At 36.4% G+C, this 19,993-nt stretch overlaps 1 protein-coding gene across 1 annotated transcript in view; it reads right to left on the bottom strand.

Moving 5' to 3' along the window:
• LOC149067433 (uncharacterized) overlaps positions 1–18,935 on the bottom strand; it is a 30,152-nt gene extending 11,217 nt beyond the window's left edge. Inside the window, exons 1-6 of the mRNA XM_089252747.1 lie at positions 18,443–18,935; positions 13,380–13,531; positions 9,394–9,510; positions 8,346–8,516; positions 8,140–8,178; positions 2,961–3,035 (exon numbers count right to left, since the gene is read on the bottom strand). Coding sequence (XP_089108873.1) covers positions 2,961–3,035; positions 8,140–8,178; positions 8,346–8,516; positions 9,394–9,510; positions 13,380–13,531; positions 18,443–18,567 — 679 coding nt within the window. The 5' untranslated portion in view covers positions 18,568–18,935. The remainder of the gene's footprint in view (positions 1–2,960; positions 3,036–8,139; positions 8,179–8,345; positions 8,517–9,393; positions 9,511–13,379; positions 13,532–18,442) is intronic.
• Between the last annotated feature and the right edge of the window lie 1,058 nt (positions 18,936–19,993).

Below are 19,993 nucleotides of genomic sequence, written 5' to 3'. Positions count from 1 at the left end.
GAATCCTCCCACCAATCTGTTTCGCCATTACAGTTTTCGGAAAACTTAAAAGGTATATGTTGAATTAAATTGTATGGTCTATTTTTTCATTATATAGTTTTTATTTTTGAAGTCACCCAACAAATTAACACAAAGATTGGAAAAAAAATTAGTGATATTTGAGACTGTATTGAATTACAAAGTTTTGAAAAATTAAGTTCAAAGAGGATAAATACAAACTCAAATCTGGAGCTACGTCCAATTTGCTTCTATCTATCTATATATATATATATATAGATAGAAGCAAATTGGACGTAGCTCCAGATTTGAGTTTGTATTTATCCTCTTTGAACTTAATTTATATAATAATAATATATATATATATATATATATATATATATTATATAAGTATATATATATATATATACACATATATATATATTTTATATAAGTATATATATAAAAAAAATGTCTGTTCAACAAGCTCCATGCTAAAAAACTGCAACAAAAATATTATTTCTTTTCGTCACCGCGGCAAGCCCAAAAACTGACTAGGTTCACCATTCCATCATTGAAGAGGATCTGCAGAGGGGTATCTGATGCAAGCTCTAGCAATTTCTCCTTTTCTGCAATCAACAATGAAACCGGTTGAAAATACTCTTCCTTGAAAAGATTAGATATCCACCGATCACCCATTTCCGGTTCTGAAAAATATTTTTCAAATGAGGATTTTAATCCTTCCAAGTGGCCGACTGTTAAATTTAGCTTGGCTTGTGACAAGAAATCGTGAAGTGTTTCAAACGCTTCCTAAAAAAAAAGGGTTACCTCGTGACGAAGTTTGAACAGCAACATCCGGACTTAACCCCGGGACAGCCACCTAACTTTGGTGTACAAAAGCAAATTGTTGTGAAGAATGTCCATGTCTTCACACAATTTAAACAACCTGTAGTTGGTAGGATTCATCTTGACAACCTTGACCGCTTCATCAAGAACGTTTTGCAAATTTGGAGGCAACGGTTTCGGTGCAGGGATCTGTCTGTGAATATAGCAGTGAGTCCATTTAATTTTGGGAGCGACTTCTTTGGGAGTGCACAATGGCCTGAGTAGCAACCTTCCGTGGATTTTCCTCCATCTGTTGTGAGCCCAATGCATTTTGACCATTGAATTCTTTTTTAATGAAATAAGGATTAATTGCTTCAATAAGTCTTTAATAGTCGTACGACCCTTCAATGGGTGACAAATAAAAAGATTTACTTCAAATTCTCTTTCAAATACTTAGCAATTACACATAGCACAGAATATTGTGCAAAACGTCGGTACTTTCATCGACTTGGATAGAAAAAAATTCACAACCTTTGATGTGACTTGACTGTGCTCTCAACATCATCGGACATGACCTGTATTCTTCGAGACACCATATTATTTGACAGAGGTATATTAAACTCATTATAAGAGCACTTTCCTCTGCAAACACACATCTGACAGCATATTTTCACCACTGGTGTGATTTTTTCCTCGTCTCGCAATACGACAGCTAATGTAATAGGAGGTTTTGGTAGCTTTGGCAGAATCACTTTTGATTCAAATATGTTTTCACGTTTACAGGTGCACAGTATTTCATTTTGGTGTTTCAGTCTACTTCTGCACACATCTAGTTTTCAGTCACTGATCCATAGCACAAATCATGTGAGTAGTAGGTGTTTGGTAGAAAAGTTGACGTAGAAAATTGTGGGAATAACATGCACATGCCTCAATGCAAATGCCCACAACAAAAGCTAAACACAACACAAATTAATTCTTCGCTTTTATGCACAGCCCGGCATATGTCAACAATCAAATCTAAAACGTGAAGGAAAGTAAGCCGAGAGGAAGGAATCCCAATCCTAGGTTGGGAGTGGGCGGGAGGAGGGAAGGCTGAACCTTCCAGTGGAAGCAACCTCTTCTGTTATCGATTTTATTGATAAGGAGGCTGATATATTGCAACTGACAATATTAGTAAAAACCTCTACCTACTTTTAAAAATTCTTTTTAGTTTAATTATTTTTTAGATGGATGGCTGCTACCACCATTTTTTTCGCATATTCCCTAACAGCCTCTTGCATACCCCTGGTTGGGAACCGCTGCTCTAAAGGATCCCATTCTTTCCTTTTCTTTCTACAAATTTTTCTTCGCACCACGATACTGCTGAATGTATTAATTTTCAGTTTCACATAAGATAACTATTTACAGGTAAAAAATGATAAAGCTTATTATATTCTTGCATACCGGACAAGCCCACTGACCATTATACTATAGAGAGAGCCTGCAGTGTCTCTACTCAGCAAGTAATGCTATTGTGGGTGTTTTAAGGAAAAAAGGATCATCTCTCTATGGTATAATGGTCAGTGTGCTTACTCGGTATGCAAGAGATCCTGGGTTTGATTCCCTTTGGAGAGAAATTACACTTTTTTCCCATTCACCTCGGTATAATATCCAGAAAGCCTATTGATTTCGTGTATCTTAGTCGAGCAAACATTCACCATCCATATTACAGGTGATGTTTGAACTTGAATACCAAAACTTGGAAGATAAATTTGTTTGCAAAAGTTACTCTGATTGAGGGAAAAATCTCTGATACCCAGAATCAAAATTTTCTGTACAAATAAGCTGATTTGTTCCACATGCCTACAGCATTAAGGTTGGGTTCACACAGAGCGATACTACAATGATATGATCCGCAATGTGGCAGTTGCATGGTTTATAGTATCGGTACACAGTGAATCTGGCCTAACATTTGTATAAATCAAGCATGGTACACAGTGTGCAAGTTGGCAGATTTCTAGTGAATATATTCTGTAACTTGGGTCACTCGCCAGAAGAGAGACTTTTAGGTAAAGGTGTAATTATAATGCACTAGGATAACCGAGACTTTGTCTTGGCTACTGCCCATATATGCATGCAATCATTATATATGAAAGCAAAAATATATAAAAATACAATACCTTCCACTGAAGCAGGTTTTATCAATCGCGGAGATGCAAGACTTGCTGAACCTTTGGAACGTGGTAAAGTTCTTACTACATTTAGGAAAAAGGAAAAAAAAAAAATTAGGCGGAAAAATATAAGATGCACACTGACACAAAAAAATTCATGGTGACAAATATGTATTTGTTACTAATCAAAGTAGGAAATCAGGCATTTTCTTTAATGACTAGGCTTGCTATAGCTTGATGGTTTTAAGTAAAGTATGAAATACGAGCTAATATGAATGTATGAAACAATTTATATACATTAAATTATAACTACAGTCGCAAGTAACATTAGAAAAACTGGTATTCTATACTTTGCTGGCAACATAAATATAAGTGTTCTTTAACCTTTCCACATTGGCGGACCAATAAAAATGAGAATAATTTCATGGACCGGGCTGTTATGGGATAAATAATTGGCAGACCCACTGATGACCAAGAAAAATAAAAACCAATATGGAGACCATATTTTATTTGTTAAATCTAAAATCATGTAATGGCTACACCGAATTGGATGAAATGTTTAGTGTATTGGCAGTTGTAGAAAACTTACATATATATACACTATATTCCCTCGCATTAGCCGGCATAACATAAACTCGGGGCTGGGCTGGAAGAGATCTCGGCAACGGGATAAGTCCAGTGGCAAAGTTCTGTTGTTCATTCATTCATGGGGCACTAGCTTTTTTTGAATGTTGGAGTGAGGCCCACATATTCCCGGCATTCTGGAAAAAGCTAGGTTTAATAATGATCACAAAATATATTCAAAAGACTGATTTCAATTTTTCCTGAGTATCAACTTTTAATCCACTCTTTTACATAATGAAATTGGTATAGACGTCATTGCCCAATGTCCGAAGGCTGATTAGATACAAGCCACAACCAATACACTTTTCAAAGTATCAAAGTCATGTACGGAGTCAACTGGACGTCATCATACACGGTGCTGCATTGCTGAAAACACCCTCTTTCTCATTGTTACAGCAAAACGATATAGTGTAGTCATTGCTTCAGCCATCTGATTGCTCCGGAATAATTACGATATGCAAATAAGGAGTGATCGGTGCTGATTTGCTGTCTTGACAGTAGCCAGCCATCTATGAGGCAGCAGCAATATCATTTCTGTGCATTTCAACCTTATTTGGTTTCAGTTTCATCTTCATTAGTGCTTTCTAGGTCGTATTTTGACTCTACCTGCAGAGTCTGGTCCTCCATCATTGATGTTCCTGAATTCGATTCTGGTCGTTTGATCATCCTCTAAAGTCCACAGAGGTAAAGGAAGTTGGCGACATAGTTTGTGAGTAGGGATGTGTAGTTCATGAATGAACTAGTTCTGGAGAAAGAACTGTACGTAGCGGTCTTCGTTTTAGTGAACTATCGTTCTCTAGTTCTTTACCCCTTCCAATACCAATTGGATCCTTCCCCGAATCCACGCAGCGCCACTCCAAACGTCCAAACTCTGAGGATCAAAATTCGAAGAAACCTTTCCCTTTTAGTTTAGTTGGATTGGATTTTGAATTTATTGGCGCAAGGTTTTAGTTTAGTTTGCTCAGTTCAGATGTGTCCCTACTCCTGTTACACATACCATACTTTATACAACCTGTCTTGTTCAGGTGTGCTCTACAGTTCAAAGTTCTTATCATTATTTGAACTACGAAGTCGTTCCTTTTCATTTACATTTCGAGCCGTACACTATTACAGAGGAAGGTTTTTTTGGTTTTCTTAGTTTTAATTAGTTTTTTTGTCAAAGTACTTACCAGAAAGTAATGTTTTTTCGTAAAAATTTATAGACCAGTAACGAATAAATGAATAATTTAGATTAACAAACCTACATTTTTTTTTAAGAAATCTGAAAACTGAATTTTTAAAAATTTTGTATTTTGCCATTTTTTTATTTTATATATCTTGAATAGCTCCAGACTTTTGTAATACAGTCGAATCCTGTTATAACAAACTCCAAGGGAGAGGAGAAATCACTTCGTTATAATGAAATTTTGTTATAAAGGAATTTCAGGTGTTTGCATTGTTTCTATGTATCTGAAGGATTAGGAAAGTGTTTGTTAAAACAAAATTTTTTGCTATAATGTATTTATCACAAAAAAATGAGTAACTTTGCCTGGTTTTAATTTATACAAAAATTGCCACGTTTTTAAGACAAATAAATTACACTGGTCGAATGGTCGACGCGTTTCGGCTCTTCAATGGAGAGCCGTCATCAGGACCTCGTGGTCAGAACTCACACGAATGAAGAGTGATGTTTACGTCTGGTCGTCCGAAGAGTTCGCCTTTGTATTTGCTGCGTCCGAGTGGTCTTTGGATGCGAATTGGGGAGCCATCTGTTGTAAAGTGTTGAAAGTTTTTTCACGACTGAGGTTAATAAAGCCTGTCCAAGCTGACGAAATAGGTGGTGTGTTTCTTCTGCATAGGTGCTGATGACGGCTCTCCATTGAAGAGCCGAAACGCGTCGACCATTCGACCAGTGTAATTTATTTGTCTTAAAAACGTGGCAATTTTTGTATAAATATAATGTATTTGTTAAAACAGGATTTGACTGTATAAGGGGTTGTTCAAGTACTATGTCGGCAGATTTTTTAGCCATTTTTAACTCCCCCTCCCATCAGCAAAACTCTGACCCTCTTCTACCTCCTCGTCAGCCCTGCCCCCTACCTCCTAACGCATATTAATAGGACCAGTAACGTTCGCGGGGGAATTAGGGCAGAAAAGTGCAAAGTGGTTGTACAATATTTTAGAAAAAGCTCAAATACCCTGACTACAAAACCCAAAAACAAATGAAATTTTTTTTGCCATAGTTAAAATTAAGTTGTACCAACACGTGGGAACTCCACTTATGAAATGTTAGAGAGATTATTTAGTAATAACAACCCAATATTATCCACTCTTGCATTTTTACAGTATGCCAAAACAGAACTTTTGTGGAGTGATTGGATTATTATTGAACATAGCATTAATACTCTAGAAATTTTTATTGATGTAACCAAGGAATTGAATGCTGCTAAAAGTGTAACTTTGTCTAAAACAATGGTTTTGTCCAAGAATTTGTGACTTTGTCAAAGACGTGTCAAAAACTCCAAATTTTCCTAATGTATTAAAAGAAATGTGCGATAAGCTGCTAAAGAAAATTGGTGACAGGCTGATATCAAAGGAACATGAATTAATCCCTGAATCAGTATTGCTTGACAATCGCTTTAAACTGCGTTTAAAAATACAAGGAAATTTGATGCAGTTTACGAAGGGTGAGTCACAAAAATCCAAACATTAATCACCATGGACCAAAACTAAACTGACCCCCCCCCCTTTTCACTCAACCTCCAATTTCCTTTGTCCTGGATTCCCCAAGCTCGTCGAAGATTTGGACGAAATTCAATGAAGAAACAGTAGCTCTAACGGCAAGACAAAGCCATACAGCGGCTAGCACCGTGTGGGATCAAAGAAAATTAGTATACCCCCCATTTGTACAAATAGCAATGAGAAGGCTTTGCATACTAGCCAGCTCAGTTTCTTGTGAAAGCCTTTCTTCTAAAGTGTAAAATAGTGTAAAGCATTTTAGTAATTAGTGATGTAAGTGTAAAATTCATATCATAACATTACTTTTAATAAATGTTTGTTCACACCTACTACAATGTTGCTTTTTTATACCTTAACCAGATCCATATATTTCATATATTTTTTGTCTCTCTCATCTCAATAATTTCAAGACAATTGGATTTTTGTAGGCAATTAAATTTTGCTTTATGATTTATCAATTTTACGGGTTTTTATAGCTGCTCTCATTTATTGGTAGCATTCAAAATGAAATATATAGTTCAATAAAAAGATCTTAAAAAAAAAACTAGTTCCGTAAAATTCAAGTACAAATTCCCTGGACGGATCATGCTGATCCCTTGGGAATACGTGAGGACCACGTTATTAAAAATAAAATAAAAATAAAAAGAACAACTTTGCCCATCTCTATTTGTGAGCAATCTACGAATAACTTGATGGACTGATTCTCCATGGATTAAAGTTGTGGATTGTCGTATTGAAGAAGCAACACTTATGGTGAAATTCAAAATTGTCAAAATTTCTAAGATTTAAAAGTTCAAATTCTGTAAATTAAAGTAAATTGTTCAGAGTTTTAAATCTTGACCATTATTGTATTCGATTGTTAATTGTAGTTGTTGAGATCATGGTTGTGTGAAAAGTGATCGTCACAAGTATTGATGATCAAACGGCCAGAATAAAACAGGAACATCAATGACAGGACCAGACTCCCCAGGTAGAGTCCAAGTATGACCTAGGAAGCATGTGATGAAGATGAAACTGCAAGATTAAGTGAGGTTGAAATGCACAGAAATGGTGTTGCTGCTGCCTCATAGATGGCTGGCTACTGTCAAGGTGGCAAATCAGCACCAATCACTCCTCATTTGCATATCGTCTATTATTCCAGAGCCATCAGATGGCTGAAACGGTGTCGACACAGTTTTGCCATAGCAACAAAAAAACTGGCATTTTGGCAATGATGCAGCACCACGTCCAATGACTTTCGGTCAACCCCATATGACGTGACTTGGTAATTCAGGTGAAAATATTCAAAATATTAACATTAAATAAATAACACTTATTTTGAATGGGGTGGCCCATTCCCTTCTGCCGCTTTGTACTGTTACAGGTGCAGTGATCAACTACCACTGAGGTGGGCCAGCATCAAGTCTGCAAGTTTTGATCCCAAAGATTGACACCACCCCCGAAGTAAGAGTCAAAAGGGATTAAAAACATTCTAACATACTAGAGTTTCTGTGCACTCCTGAATTACTTTCTCTTCTAAAGAACTTCTGACCAAATTCAATCAGTAATTGCGTTATGATATGATCATAGTAGGATGCAGTAAAAAAAAAAAAAAAAATCATTGCAACAGCCACATTTTAGGAAACAGGCCACTAATTTTGTTTTCAGACAATACTGTGATTTGATTATTTAATTTTAGAAAATTAGCAAGTGCCATTATTAACAATATCTCGTACAAATTTAATAATTACTTATCATGGTTTCTCTAAATATTTGAACTGTAATATAAATACTGATAGTAAAAAAATGTTTTATGCTGGTTGTGGGATTGTAGACCTAAAAAAAAAACATATTTAAGAATAGTTACCTGATTGGCTGAAAAATCGGGATGAAGACTGTTTCAGACCTGCAAGAATATATGTGTCACATAATTATTATTGGAATATTAAAAAAATGAGAAAATATCTATAGATGTAAAATACTTTGTACATTGTAATTATGCATAAAACATCAAGCATGGCAATCATAAATATCAATATCGATATGCAGAAAGTAAATGTAATAGGCCATTACTCTCTTCCTGTTGCCTTGCCCGTTCAAAGACATCAGTCACATCATTGAGAAGTTTGCCTTCAGATTTTGTTTTGTTTTCAGAGATCATCAGTTGTAGCCCACTTGCAGTGGATTCAATTTCATCAGGTTCTTCTTTGAGATTTTTGGCAACAGAAAGATTTTTAGATTTATCTGGAAAAACACATTCAACTCTATGATTCTGAACGAAAGAAAAAAAAAATCATGCCTACAGCCATTATCATTTTATTCTGATCATATGAAAGTTATAATAGAAAATAATGCATCTATATGAAAATTGATGAACTGTATGTTTAAGGACTGGGAATTTATTATGCTGATAATACAATTGAACGACCGACATTAGTTGACCCAAAAAGTAACCACAGCTATTGAAATATCACAACCTTAGTTATAATCACCTTGTATATAGTAAATCATCGCTAATTAATCTGCATTATTTATGCTTCATTAAATACATTATATTCACCTAATTTTTATTATAGTTTTCGCAAAATAGCTTCCTAATTAAGCATACTGAAAGTAACTGAAGAAAAAACATCTTTATATTATATAATTAATAATAACATTAAAATAATTTTTTCAAACATTAAGTAATCTATTGAGTTAAGAAAAAATTAATTAAATTGCGAAAGTTGGTTTTTGTTATAATGTAAGAAATATTTATTGATTAATGAAAAATGAGAATAGTGTTAATTACATTAATAAACATTTTATTTTAATTAATTATTAGAAGTTTGAATGATTTTTCAGAAATTTTGTTTTTAATGTTAATACTATTTAAAACAAAAAACCGGTTTAAACCAAAAAAACCCAGTTTTTTGGTTTTTCAAAAAAACAGTTTTTTTACCAACCCCGACTCAACCATAATTTGGGCATTTATTTTTCCCAGGAAATTTCTGTAGGTATTTCATATAATTATATTGAAAGTACTGTTGATTGCATTTATTTCCCTTAAAGAATAGGCGCAGCAAATTTTTATCAAACCAAAAAGAAAGGTATCTAAAGAAAACAAAAAAATTCTACCAACCACAATTACTTGATACTTGGCCGTTAACCTGGTTTTTTTCCGAACATCTTTCATCTCGAATATCATTTGGATGTGGCTGCTGCTTGGTTTCCAAAAAAAGTGGCTTCTGAACTGATTCTGAAAATTTTTATAAATTTTATATCAAGTATTGCTTTTAAATTTTTACATTTTTACAGGGCAATTGTAAAACTTTGTAACAAGATGGGTGGTGGAGTGACAGAGCACATCAAGACAAACAATATTTTTGATGAAACTCAGATCAGTACCCCATCCATAGTGCCAGAAAAGAATAAGCTTCAAGTCTATGAACGGTATTAGTAATCTAATGATATATGCTACGTCAGTCTGCATACCCAATTATGTAAGCCAGGTGCTCTCAAACTTCTTCCACCCACAGCATTCCTTTCCTTCAATCAATGCTTATCTGTGGCTCTCCAAATCTGAGATTGGCAATGCACAGTTTAAGAATCCCTGACAAAAGTGATAGGGAGACTAACAAATGACAGCATTCTCAATTCTTTTTCTTTCACTTCTGATAATTTTTGTTTTACCATGGTCATTTTTTGCTTGCGAGGGTTAATCACTATAATTTATTGCCGATTCCGAACTGCAGCATTAGGCATGTTACCTTTTCTACTCGCTGAGAGGTTGGTGTGCTAACTTCTCAGTGTGGACCTTCCCGCAGTAGTAATCTTTTTCCATGGTCATATTATTGCCATTTCTGTTGCACCTCAGTGTCAGAAAAGTTTCTGACAAGGACAAATCGGGTATCAGACTCACAACACCTCAAAACATCCTTTGGCAATTTAGGTGTTTCTTATCGACCTGAGCAACTGTGTCTCTCACCTCTTTTGTTGGAAGGTTGGTGTGCCAACTCTCTGGGAAATTTTTTGCAGTATTAATATACATATGCTACTTATATAACATGACAATTTAGGAATTTACCATTTTCATTTCAAAATGTGGAAGTTTGATGGCAATACCAGTGTAACACAAATGAATAAGTGGTTAATATTTCTGGCTTTCACCCTGGTCTTGTCTGGTCTGACAATATAACACAAATACAGTCGCCCCCCCCATATTCGTGGGGGTTATGTTCCGGGTGTGGCCGCGAATACGGAAATCTGTGAATAATAGAAACCATAGGTTTTTTGTATATCTCATTTACTGAACATCATGAGAAAGAGCAGGGTTATGCTGAGGTAGAAGGGAAAGTGAAAGAGGGTGCAGCGATTGTTGGCGATGCTTTCTGAAAAAATGTTGTGGTTTTTTTTCTGTTTGCCATTTCTTCTCTTCTTCATATCGAGTATGTTGACAAGGCTTTCTCTACTAATTTTTTTACATGTGAAGAACGTAAAATAGAGGGATCTATGTTATGAAAATAATCTATTGCTGATTTGAGCTTGCGAAGCCCTTCCGCTATGTTACTTGGGTGAACTTGTCTTCTACTTCTTTATCTTGATCTTCATCTGGTACTACTTCAGTTTCAGGACCAGTCAGCTGCATTAATTCCTCTTCGGTCAATCCAGTGTCAAAAGAACTTTAAATAGCATTTATTTATTCCCAAGGTACCTTTTAACTTCCAGAACGAAACACCGTTTAAACCAATCCAGGAAAAGTGTTTTCATAGTCCAAGCCTTTTTATTGTTCGTCCAAAATACTGGGAGCTTTGACTTATCTTCCCCTTCAATGCTCACGAATTCACAGATTTGAAAATGATGGTGGGCTTTATCATGCTACCCATACACATTTGCGCAAAAGATAGTGAGTCTATCTCTACTTGCCTTAAAAAACCAGGAGCTCGCTGTAACGGATCAGGATAACATCCTTCCCCGTTACTGGTATTTTGTTATGTGGGAAATAGCAAAATTTATTTCTCATGTAACATACGTCTAATTATTATTTAGTTTGGAGATTCTCCTAGGGGGAGATATCACATGGTCTCATTATATTATATTTTTACTTACCTGTTTCGGCAGTTGGCTGCAGACTTCCGCTGGAATAATTATTTTGTTTTTGTGTTTTCAGTGTTTGTGAGAGGCGTGATCGGAGAACCTGGCCAGCTCGCCCGATTACGTTTAGCGTTGTCACTGAAAAATTTTGAAATAATTTTGGCCTTGTTTTGTATGCAAATTGTTTTTTGTAACTTATTGAATTTTTATCGAGAGAGGGAGTATTGCCGGTGGACGAATGATCCTAAAATTAAACCGGTTTAAGATGTATAAAAGGACGTCTCTCGTTCTCACTAATTGCATTCATTCATTCATTCAAATATTCACTTCTTACTTGAATAGCTAACTCTCGTTATTCTCGGCTTCGGTCGTGAAACTTCAAAAAAAGGTTGTGATTTGAATAACCACCTTTCTTGTTCCTGGCGGGTCCGGTGAAGTTTTTATGAAAACTAAATAATTACTTAACGAGTCTTGCAGTTCAACCCGTGACTGGTTGCCTTCTCTAGTAGATGAAACCTAGATTGGTTCGATTCCTGATGATACTTCTAGTCTAATGCTACAGAAACGTCCAGTACCTCCGCTATCTTCGGCGTTCGACTGGCTGGGCTCTGGTGGATTTTCATTGATGATTGCTGGGAGATCTACCTGAAAACTGGTTGCTGGCGACTTGCTTTGAATCTTGGGACTTCATCCTTTGGTTGATTTCAACAACGTGAATGGATCTACATCGCTATCGTATCTAATGCATTTGCATCTCTTGGTCTACGAGAAGAAAGGTGATGTCTGGCTAAATGCACATGGAATTCTGTGAGATCCATGCTTTTTTATAACTAAAATTGATGTTTGAATAACTGACTTTAACGCAAAAAAAACTTGTTTTAATGAACGAGTCTAACTTAGTGTAAAATAATTATTAATGTAATAAAGCTTATTGAAGTGATACAAAACAACTTGTTTGTTTCCTGCTTGTTGTCTGCTTTTAACTGGATAATTCGAACCGGGCACATAACCCCTTTAAGGATTGTTACAGCTTTTCTTTTCTTGCTTAACTTCTTTGCGGAATTTTCTTCCAAAATAGTGTAGTTTCATCAGCGTTAAACACCTGCTGAGGTGCATAACCCTTCTCTTCAATAATTTTCTACAGTCTTTGAAAATTTTCTAGCTGCCTCCTGGTCAGCAGAGGCTTGATCGCCAGTGATTTTTACATTGTGTGATCCGAATCGTTTCTTAAATCCATGAAACAACCTTTACTTGCATAAAATTCTGATGAAATTGACGTTTCACTAGCCCTTTTTTTATGGAAGAGTAAAATTTTTCGCTTTTTCTGTTATAATACTGCCTTTTGTACCCACAAAAAACAGCATTTTCTGTACGAGAAACGCATAGATCCTGTAGGCGCTGCAAAGTTTTTACTGTCATGGGTGCAACTACAGCTACGGCTGAACGAATTTTAGATTCCTTTTTCTTTATATATCTCACCATAGATTCGTTGATTCCGTAATGGCAGACCACAGGTATTGACTTACTTTCACCAAACAAAAACAATATCCAATTTTTCTTGTCAAGTTTTACTTTTATTTACCTTTTCAAAGCATTATCAGTAGCACTAGAAGAATGAGCCATCCTAAACAAGCACAACTCAAATTTTGTAAACAAAACATGTGAACGATGATTGCTGAGTATTGTCGAAAAAAAATTCCAATAAAGGAAAAACCGCGAATACGGGGGGAGGGGGAAGGGTGACTGTAAGCTCTAACTAAATAAATAATTTGGGGTCACGCATGTGCACACACACATAAAGAACATGTTCCCGTATGCACCAATTCGTTAAAAATTCCCAGAGAAATGTTTACAAAATGCATATATGGTAGAGTAGTAGTAGTCATGCTTATTTAACATTAAAATGCAGGCATTTGCCATTTTGACCACAAAATATGGAAGACGGATGACCTGTTTCAAAGTTCAAAGCATGAAGAATAGTCATTGTTAGAGACATGCGCACATAAAACATTAGATTAGTGAAGTTCGCCTTACTCAAAATGTCCAGTTCATCTAATTTGCTGACCAACGCAGTCTTAGCCATCTGAAGCTCTTTGTTATTTGGGTCTTCAATGTCTTGCCTAAGCCACTTGTATGGACTGAGACCCTTTTCCTCGGATGATAATGTCTTCGGAGGTGTATAAAGCCTAACAGAAGTACAAATATGAAAATTAAGCGTGATCATATTGAAAAACATACAAATATTTCATTCACATACATATAACCTAGGGTTGGCAGGTTTTTGACGCATGATGGTTTTTGACACGTGACAGTTTTTGGTGGTTTAAACTATGGCATAAACTGTCACGTCAAAAACCTTAAATATGGCTTTTCGATACAAAAATTAACTTCGAAAATGCACACATTGATTGCACACAATGTTTAAAGTCACTATGTTATACAAAAAGTAAATACTTAATATGATTGTAAAATAATTTTCTGCTGTCTACAGAATTATTTTGGACAATGTGTGTATTTTTTCATGTAAAATATACAACTTGATATTTTATACATAAAAGCTGAAAGAAAAACTATAGAACTATTTGATAGTTTATATACTAGGCCTATGTTTTACTTTCTTCAATTGAACATGATCTCTCTCCTCACCTTCCAAAATTTTTTCGACTGCTTAGATATGTGTATCGATATAAATCATCTGCTGTACTATTTTTATAATAGAAATGTATTTAAAAAGTTCTTTTATGCCATGTACGTAATGTTGATTTTTGTTATTAAATCTTCTAGATAATCACTTGATACTTAAAACGATACCCTCATTGCACACATAACATTAGAATAAAGCTAGAAATAAAAATACTAAATTTTAGGACTAAAATGCCCTTTAATTTATCAGTGTTGATTGTGTACGATGCTAGAGAAAAAAAACTCCTATAACTTATTTTAAGTGCTAAAGCATGATTGGCAATAAGTTTTTGACTGTTTTAATACTGAGTAAGTTTCCGAGGTTATTTATATTATAAAGCTCATGATAAAGTTAAGCCTTCTGAATAGTGCAGATCTGTTTACGATATCAGGATACCAGTCGAGCGAGTCCTGATTACGTGATGAGTCTTGCCTTGAACTGTACGAATCTGCCTTTGACCAGTACACGTAGAAGATATCGGTCTAGCAATCTCGAGAGCGAGTCAAAGGTTAACCATGAGTAGAAGTTGTACCATTAATTAGTGTTTAAAAATAAAATTTAATATATAAAAAAGTTTCTCATCATGTTATCAACCTATTGTGTTCAAAGTATTATTCAAAAACATTCATTTAGGTTTTTGATGGTTTTCGACTGTTTGGCCAAGCCTCAAAAACTGGTTTAATGTCAAAAACCCAACCCTGACACAGACCGAATTTATTCATTTTTGTTGTAGTCAATTAAATGATTCAGATCAATATGTTTATTTCTGTGCACCCTGGAATTTTGAGATTTACGCAAATACACACGCCCCTCTTATGCCCAACAAATAGTCATTGCCAGTCTTAAATTTTTTGCAATAAAAAAATACATGCTTAGTGTAAGGGTTAAGATGTTCGTTGAAAAATATTGTGCTGTCTCTGAGGTGGGAGTCAATTTCAATAGCATTGAGTTTTGTGTTTTTTGCTGTAGCTAGGAAGGTATCACTATTTTTTGTGTTGAATTGAACTATGATGAGCTTTATTTTATCACGTTGGACAGTTGGTACTTATGAATGGCAGTAATGGTGTCAGAATAATCGTCCAAGTTAATGTTTGTCAGGATTGAATTCTTGATTATGTCGATATCCTCATTCTGACTCGGGGAGGCCTCGTATTTCAATATTACACCTTCTGGTGTATTGCTGAAGCTCGAGAACTTCATTATGGAGTTCATGAATTTGCCTTAATTTGATGTTTTTTGATGTAATTTCTTCTGTTCTCTCTAGAATCATCCAGTTCAATTTGGTGTTGATTTAATAAAGATTTCATTGATGACAGATTGGTGGAATGTGTATTGAATTGTTGAGTTATAAATGACATCAAAGACTTCATGCGATTGTCAATCATAGTAGCAAACACAGACACAACTCGGGCTGATTCCGGTGGAAGTGAATTAGATGATTCAGCTATCATACTTAGCAGATCCTGTTGGTTGGTAAATGTAGGTACACGAACAGGTGTTATTTGAGCAATTAATTGAGTGCCGGATAATTCCTTAACTGAGGTCTGGCTTGATGGGAGAGTTGGTGCTGGAACATTTTTTTTCACCATTTTATTGGCGTTACATCCGATACATTTCCATTGTTGATTTTGAGACTGTACCTTGAAAGTTCTTTCAGTGAAGCCAGCACAATAAAAATGAAATGGAGCTTTACACGCAGTGCAAATTATTTTATCTTTGATTTGTATGAGTTCACTACAGGGAAGACACTTCGCTATGCCTTCAGAGGTCATGGTGGATAAGGGAGAACAATAATTCAGTTGAAAAAAATTAATCCGTTCAATGAATAAAACCAAGAAAAATAACCGTGAAAGATAAACTTGTGATCATTTAATGATCAGTAAAAAAAAAATAAACTACTTAATACTATTAATATTTGTAAAACGCAAATCCAAGGGCATGGCCCCCCACAAGGGGTGGGCTGACAAGGCTCCAGCCCTAGGGCCCGGGGTGATTTTAATCATTTTTGTTTTTCACGCTATAAATTCATCATAAAGGGACCCTGTGAAAGTCTGGTCAGAAGGGGGGGGGGCGTAAAAGATCTCAGCCTCGGGGCCCTGCTCCAGGATGTGGGGGCCATGTCCGGGAGGGGGGAGAGAAAAAGAGTTAGAAAGATTTTTTAGGAGAAAAGCGAAATGTGACCAACCTTTGCCACCCAAAAAAAATGGTTGATGATGATAGTAGGTATATCAATTTTCCATACTTTGAAAAAGCCCATTATTGCCAGGATATTTTTTTACTGCAATTTTTCCCAGCAATGGCAAAAACTCGCCAACACACAAATTTATTATTTCCTATCAGCAAAGTTGAGTGAGAAGTGCATGTTCATGCTCAAAACTATCTTATTTACATTTAGAAAAAGAAATAAATGCACAATAATGCCTCCCATGTATAAATGGGGAAAAATCAATTTTTGCCGGGACAGTTTTCACTGCGGTTTTTTTCACCCATGGCGAAAACTTGCCAACCCTGTCTGAACTTAATCACTTAACTCTTGTAAACAGGCCCCCTTCAGATTAACAAATACCGATGTAAATACATACACAGCTTCTTTACACATGTTGTAATTGTGGCTGCCTATATGATGTGAATATGATTGGATGGCACAAATCTAACACACGAATGAATGAATTATTTGTATATGTTACTGCCAAAACGCAAAGTGGTCGAGAGTTTTGGTCAAAGTCAGATTTTCAGAAATGATTCAGTGCCCCCTAATTCCTAAAGTGGCTGAAGATCTCTGGCCAAAATTTGATGTGCTGATACAGGCCCATAGCCAGAAACTTCATTCGGAGGGGTTCAAAATTATAGAATAGATTTTAAATTATATATATTTATTCATGTTGGCAAAGGAAGTGTTATTTTGGACCTTTTTCTACGGGTAAAAAGATTTTCTGCCGCCCAGTTTTCTTGCAATTTATCCAGCCCTAGTTACTCTTTTATAGTTTTCAAATTTCTTTCTTTTCTCCCTTGTTCAAGGGAGTCAGTCCCTTGTCACACACACACATATGGAGCCAAGGGAAAAAAATGGATTTGGTGCCTACCAGACTATCTTACATTAGCACAAAATCGTGTGTATGTGGGGGGGGGGGGGAATTGACCCCCTCAGAAATGTGAGAAAATGACCATAAAAAGAGGGCAGAATCTTGTTCTATAATTTTGCGCCCCCCCCCCCCGAACGAAATTTCTGGCTATGGGCCTGCATCAGCACAAATTTTGGCCACAGATCTTCAGCCACTTTGGAAATTGGGGGGGGGGGGCAGAATCATGGTAAATTTCCCAATATACCACAATTTGACGGCTTTTTATATTGCCAAAACCGCTTTAGCGCTGGGGTTGCTGCCTGAACACCCAAAAACGATTAAAAACAAGTGGAAATAAAAAACTTACTGAAAAGTTCTTACAAGAAATCATGAAAAATAGGCAAATGCATGTAAATAAATATTTCAATGAATATTTATCGCGTTCTCATCACCATTAGACCTTTTTGTAGAGACCACGTGGGAAGTGTTCTTATGTTATATACTACTAATAATTAATAATTTATTATAATAATTCTTATTTAACTAATAAACACTGTACTTCATGCAGCACCTGTTTACGGCACGCAATTAGGAATTGTGCAGTTAGGCATTAAAAAAATGGCACGGAAAAAACAAGACAAAATGGCAACAGTAAGCTGGAAAAGAAAATTTGTGATGTGGCACCATCTACGTTTTAGGACCTGGAAGAATTATGTTGGCAACATATCACTGTTTAGTGCATGTGAAAATGTCGTGACAAAACGGTATACAGTGTATTGGCCGTTGGTGGGTATGCTATTACAAATTACTACCATTTTGTGTTGCTTTCAGCCTGCAGTTCAGTAACCACACAAAGAAAATTTTAGGCACCAATACCAATTTTTTAGTTGCAGCGGCGACCCCGGATTTGTCCAGCCCCGATATAAACATATGATGGTGTTTTTTGGTGAAATTTTGAAGGAAAAAAAATTACTATATTGTGACTATGATTTGATGGGTTGTCATAGCTAATGTGGAAATAATTTTCACGGAAAAATACGCCAACTTGGCGATGACCCCGAACCATGTCATTTGTTATGGACTTCGGCTAGGGATTTCCGGCCACTTCGCGAACTGGCTGGCCAGAGCCCGAAATTGACCGTCTAAATTTACCGCAAAATTAGCCGACTCGCGAACCGGTCCATTTCGGGCTCTGGCAGTAATATAGCCGCCCAAGTAGAAATGACTCGGCACAACAACGCCGTGTTTCTATATTTTATGCTATAGTAGGCAAAGCATTACTTCCGCTCACCGAAAATTACCACGTGGGTCTGTATGAGGTGATCAATAACACGGCAAATGATTATCATTACCAGGTGTCCTCATCCGAAAGCTCCAGGTCGTCGAGATTTATGAGTTCGTTGGTGGCGGTCGTCGGAAGTTCGCTTTTCGCGTCATCGCCGTCCTTGCTCTTTTTCTGGCCGTCATCGCCATCCATTGTGCGGATATTCAAGACCTCTTCGCGGCGGGGAAGAAAAAAACTCCGTCTATTATCATTATTTCAAAGACCGTCTATGAATCCCCAAGAGGTTTTTTTTCCTTTGTTAAGAGCACTGTATAGCTTTTGATATATCCTGGGGGAACAAAATCTCATTTCTATTCATTTCTCTTTAAAACGGAATATTACTGTGGATAATAAAACTGGCCACGAGAGGAGAAATGACTTAATTTAAAGATTAAATAACATTGTGTGTGTAAAGGGCGGACGAGTTTTTTCTTTTGTTTTTAGCAGCGGGCAATGAAGAAGCTATTTCTAATTTATGAGGAAGAAGAAGCCCAAATAATCCTCGATTCCCACAAGGACACAAAAAGTGAACTTCCTCATAGAGGTCGCTACAAACACTTCCAGAAAAGTTTTTCAAGATGACGTCATTAAATCACACCCAACGTTAGGGAGTAAGAATAAAGCCAAATAAAAAAAATACCTTAAATACTTCGAGCAAATATTACGCGGCTTTGATCATGTTTATCAACATTGAGGGCAGAGAATCTTCGAAAATTTTTCCAGCCTATTGAGAAGAGATATAAGCTAGAGTTGCCAGGTCCTTAAGAAATTTCCAGCCAAAATCCTCTTCAAAAGTAGCCCAAAATATTGGAACTTGTGCTGCCATCTATGAAGCAACAAGCGAGCTACAATTTGACGAAATTCTAGCCTGCAAAGGTGTGGCTATAGCTCTCTTTTCTTGTTATACTCAGTAACTTTAACCCCCCCCCCCCACCCCCACTTTTCACTTTTTCGTAAAAAATATGTTTTTTTTTACCGCATAAATTGATTTCTTTGAAAAGTTGCGAAAGTCAGGGCTAAACATTCTCTCTCCTGGAAACACGGCCCAGAGATGGCCTGGAGTCGAGGCCGTCTTAAAAGCATCATGGGACTGTACAATTCCCGGGCAAATTGATTTTACTCAGCCCTCTATCCAGACTGCAAATGCCTACTTACTAATTCAATTCACATGCTTAATCTCGCAAATCTTAACTATATCTCATTATCTCCCCCCCCCCCCCGCATGGGTGGAGATACGGGGGGTGCGTGAAGGGGGGGGGGGGCACACGCCCCAGCATCAAAGGTCGAGTCGACTGATCTAATGTATATATGTATAGACGAACTACTACTACTACTACTAAACCCAGACATGCACCTCGTCCATATTCCTTTGCGGAACCTCTAACGAATTGGTACATGCGGGAATGTTGTGTGTACGTGTAGTGAAACCTGATGTGAAGTTTGTTTCTGTGTAATGCTTGTTATGTGTAGTGCTGCCATCTTCCACCAGTTTTTCGAACTATGAGTGAAGTGTAATGTTTGAATAATTAATCGTTGTAGGTCTGTTTGCTCTCTGTGGCGAGACTTTTTAATGGGGAGA

The sequence above is a fragment of the Pholcus phalangioides genome, unplaced genomic scaffold (genome assembly GCF_987345545.1).
Source record: "Pholcus phalangioides strain wild (caught in Gottingen) unplaced genomic scaffold, Ppha-v1.0 ptg000030l_1, whole genome shotgun sequence".
NCBI classification, from domain to species: Eukaryota; Metazoa; Arthropoda; class Arachnida; order Araneae; family Pholcidae; genus Pholcus; species Pholcus phalangioides.
The sequence above is the reverse complement of the archived record's forward strand: the minus strand, read 5'-3'. Positions and strand labels throughout refer to the sequence as shown.